General features: G+C 27.8%; 1 protein-coding gene across 8 annotated transcripts in view; it reads left to right on the top strand.

Moving 5' to 3' along the window:
- The window catches only part of LOC102675632 (potassium voltage-gated channel subfamily KQT member 1), a 55,308-nt gene that overhangs the window by 34,182 nt on the left and 16,303 nt on the right, over positions 1-4,823 (top strand). For all 8 annotated transcript variants that reach the window (XM_031508068.1, XM_006610584.2, XM_006610590.2 and 5 more), the window contains exons 7-8: positions 244-354; positions 1,051-1,257. In XM_031508068.1, coding sequence (XP_031363928.1) covers positions 244-354; positions 1,051-1,257 — 318 coding nt within the window. The remainder of the gene's footprint in view (positions 1-243; positions 355-1,050; positions 1,258-4,823) is intronic.

A 4,823-nucleotide genomic window follows, 5' to 3' on the forward strand; every position in this document is an offset into this window, starting at 1 on the left:
TGGTAGCGTGATATTGGTTTTTTACGTACATGCGATTTTACGATTTTAGGATGCTATTTTTTTAGAATGCAGATATTTTATTTTTTTGTACAGTTATATTGTTTATTATTAATTTTTTCTTTTTTTTAGATTTTTTTTTTTAGAAGAAAGTTTTAGATCGCAAGTTGTTCGCGTTTTTTTAATTTTGCGAAATCGATCGAAATTAAATTTTTCTAATGGAAAAAAATTTTTTCTCTGTTTCAGATTACTGTAACCACAATCGGATACGGTGATACCGTCCCACAAACGTGGATGGGAAAAATAGTCGCCTCGTGTTTCAGCGTATTCGCTATATCCTTTTTCGCACTTCCAGCCGTAAGTTATATATATATTTTTTATCAAATGTAGAAATTTTAAAAATTTTATATTTATTTGTTTCCCAATGAAAAGAATAAACGAATCAAAGATTTCGTAATATTAAATACGAAACATGAATAATTTCGAATTTCATCTGAATGTACAAATATTTGATGTGCAATATATATATTGTATTTATTTGTTGTATATACATTTAAATATTTGTATATGTACGAAATAAATAATATGCTTCAAAGATATTTTGTACAGCAAACATAAAAATATTTGACCATGCAAATACCGGATATTTGTTCAACGTACATTTAATACAAGAATGAGAAAGATAAAGACATTCTTTATCTTAATTTATCGATCGTATAACAAAACATTTTCTTTTTCTATCCTATTATTTACAAGAAAAACGCCGGCATAAATAATAATATTAAATGTATACCCTTCTCTTTTTTATTATATATATATATATCGACTAATATTAATATAAAATCATCCACATGTGCAATAGTCACATTTACCTTTTATATTTACCCGTATATTTTATTATATGCTTATAAATAACTTATTTTACACAAAATAAATAAAACGTTTCAGAATTTATCTCTTGGTCACGAAGCTTGGATATCTATTAATTTTAAATAAACTTAAATAAAAAAATTAACCAATATAATATTGTACAAAATATCCACGAATTTCCAGGGAATATTGGGCTCCGGTTTCGCGTTGAAGGTGCAGCAAAAGCAACGGCAGAAACACTTCAATAGGCAGATACCTGCCGCGGCAATGTTGATACAATGCCTGTGGAGGTGTTACGCCGCCGACAAAGCCATCAACAGCGTGGCCACGTGGAACATTTACATCAAGGATCCGGCACCGACCGGACAACCCTCCACACCATTGGGAAAGGTAAGGTTTTTCTTGCCTAAATGTTTCTTTTCCTCTTTCCGCCCGAGTTCAGTGGCAGTAGCTACTATATAGCCGTTGATTGTTGTTGTTTCTAGCTGCTTTTTTTTTTTACGATGTTCCTCGGCCGTTTTAAATCAAAATCGATCATTTTTGACAATATATATTCTTTGCGCCGGGTTTCTTCTTCTCGTTTTTCTTGACGATGGAACGTTTATATATATATATATATATAGGATATGTCGAGATTGGAGGACTGTTTGGTGTTTTTTTTCGTTGAACAGATTATCATGGTGAATGTTACTGTAAAAACTTTTTTAACTTTGGATATTTCTTTCTTTTTCTTGTGGAATTAATTCTTGATTGTTATGGATAGGATGAGGTTGTATAGAAGAAAACGTGTGTCTTGATGATCTTTTGATGCTTAAAGTGTTGTTTGATTAGAGGTGTGAGAGAATTTGGAAGGTAAATTTATGGACATCCATGTTTAGCTTTTTTTTAGTTAAAGGTTTTTCAATTTGGTTTGGATCAAAATTAGAAAGTGAAAGAGAAAATTTAGAATAGAGATATTAAGTATTTAAATCAGATTTGAATTGGATTTTGATTTTTAAATTACATTCACAATCAATGAAGTGTGACTTCTTTTTATTTAAATAATTTTAAGAATGAAATGATATTGTACTTGTATCAAATAAAAGTTATTTTTATAATATTTGTTTAGTTGGTATCTTTAGAGAGAGTTATTTTTATAATCATTTTCCTGTATGTATAAAAAATCAAAGATAAAATGCTCTATCAGATAAACATATATTATCAAAATTGAAATTTGAGTATTATTATTTTAAAAATAATTATTTTTTAAATTTTCAATTCTAAAAAATCAACAATTTTACAGTAACATTTATACTATTAATCTGTTTCAACAATAGGAAAATCATCGAGTTTATTCCAGTCTTTGTATTTTGAACGTATCTCGGAATAGAAAGCTCATTTGTGATTTTTCTGTCGTACGTGAAAATCGTGTTTGTCTCGTTTGATCTCGGTAAATTGGATTAAATTTTAAAATTTACTTAATAATTTTAATTCGTTTTTCCGTGTAAAACGAACTATTTAAACTTTTTCCCATCTCAGTTTACTCTTTAGGGGATTATAAATTACCGAGATTGTTCGAGTCAGTACATAAAAGGTGCTTTTAAAATGGCGTTGGAAATTTTATAGAAGAATTATTCCATTTTAAATGCAATCTCTATTAAATTTCCCGTATCAAATATATTTTTAAATTTTCCATGATATCTTGAAATTATCTAAGAAATTTCCAGTTATGTTTCCTCATTTTTGGAACACCTTGTATAATAATGATATAATATAATGATATTCAAAAGCAAAAACGATTCACAGATGTCGAAATACAATAATTTCTTCAAAAAGATAAAACTATTCACGACGCCATTTTAAAGACAAGAATCTGCTTGTATCGAAGTTCTTTGAATTTAAATTTAGCAGATTAAATTTAGAAGATAGATTATTTCAACTGAAGCTACTTGTCGATAGAAATCGAAGAAATTTATTTAAAAAGAATTATTAAAAGAAAAAGTTCGTACGAAATCCTGTATACCATTACTAATCACAGGACTTCGATCTATCCCTCGTGATGCAGACAAATAATTTGGCAGTGGATGAATGTAAGCCAGTGTTTTCCAACATAGGGAAATTAAAAATTAAAAATATTTAAAATTACATGCTCTCTCTTCAAATACAGTATTTTTTTACTCATAACCTCGAAACATATAAGAAAACTAAAAGTTTGGAAATTTCTTTCGCGACACATTTGTTGGAAAAGATAAAGATCCAATTAACCTAACCTCAATCTTTCCAACTTCGAAGCTAGAGGGCGCGTGCAGTTTCAAATATATTTCAATATATCTTGAATCATAATGAAACGTTTAATCAAAATATTCAACTTGCTTTCGTTTGAAGTTTGTTAGTCATTATGAGAGATAAAAAGCTGAAAAAAAAAAGGTTGGAAAACATTGATTGTAAGCAGAGAATGTGAATTCTGTTCTGTGTTTTCAATGTGCCGCTCTAATATCCGAAATATAATTAAAACTTGAGTATTGCTAGTGATTATTCGTGGTGTTGATGCAGTTTCGAATTATGCTTGGAAGCTTTTTGTATTATTACGTATTATTAACGTTTTTTTTTTTTTTCTTCTTTTCTTCTTTCGTGTCGCGGCACGAAACGAAGATTTCTTCGCTTTTCTATTCGTTTTCTCAGTTGCGTTTTTTTAGATTTCCATTATTGATTTCCAACATCGAGGATCGTTTGTCTCTTAACTTCCGTTTCGTTTCGACGAATTTTCGAACCGCGATGCAATTTGCGGTGTAATCGAATTAGGGATGGTGTTTTGACTAGGGAAGTAAGAGAAAAAAAAATGGTTTCCATGTGGAAATTTTTTTTGCGGAAAATCAACTTTTTGAATAATTCATACAATAATTTAATCAATTAATGAGAGAAATTTTTTTTTTAATTTTGTATGTAGTTTTTTTTATTTAGAATCCCGTAAAATATTTATTTTTATTCTATTTGAAATTTTTAATTATGGGAAATATTTTTTTTCGGAATCTTAAAAATATATTATGGATTTTTCGAATTATTTTGAATTTTTGAGATATGGCATTATGGTAATTTTAAAAAGCAATATTTCAGAAGAATTGTTATTACTAAAATATAAAATTTTCTTTATTCCTTGAAAATTAATTCGGATAATAATATCAAAGTTATGATGTTTCTTTTCTTAATTTTTTTCAAATTTTTTATAGGGAAAAAAAAATATCAAAGATTAAATATTTTTTCTTTTTCGTTTAGAAAAATTCTACTTTTTCTATCGAAAAAAAAAATTCTCTCGTTCGATTACACTGCGAATGAAAATCCTGCAATTTTTTTCAGTATCGAATATATTCAAGTGAATGCTTAGTTAAGTTTATTTTAAATTTTTCTCTTCAGTAGTGTATCATATGACGCTTCATCAGAAAGTTAAACGCATCGATTAAATCATTTTTATTTTTCCACGATATTTGAACATTCTTTCGCAGAAACTTGCTTTCAAACAACTTCGATTATATACTTGTTATGCAAATCGCTTCTCGCATCCTTTCTATTTAAAAAAAAAAAAAAAAAAAAAAAAATTAAAAAAACAAAATATTCGTTCGAATCAAATGATCGACATGACTCGACAATCGAAATTTATTATCATACTTGTGTTTAAATAATAAACTGAAAAAACGAATATTGTTACATACAAATATTGTATAATAAAAAATATTTCTCTCTCGCAATGCATTCGTATTTCAATTATTTCTTTCGATGTTTCTTCTATATCCATTTTGCAAAAAATGCATCGCGATTCTTCTTCTTTTCCAACATTTCATCGATTTAGTGCAATTTAATTATTTTTTTTGCTTGGAAAAAATTTCATTCGCCGATATTTTTGCGAATTATTCTATCTTTTTTCTTTTCTTTTCTTTTTTTTTTTTGCCGATCTGCTAATCGAACGTAATGCCCGAAAGAAA

Source organism: Apis dorsata, unplaced genomic scaffold (genome assembly GCF_000469605.1).
Source record: "Apis dorsata unplaced genomic scaffold, Apis dorsata 1.3 scaffold_74, whole genome shotgun sequence".
In the NCBI taxonomy this organism is placed as follows: domain Eukaryota; kingdom Metazoa; phylum Arthropoda; class Insecta; order Hymenoptera; family Apidae; genus Apis; species Apis dorsata.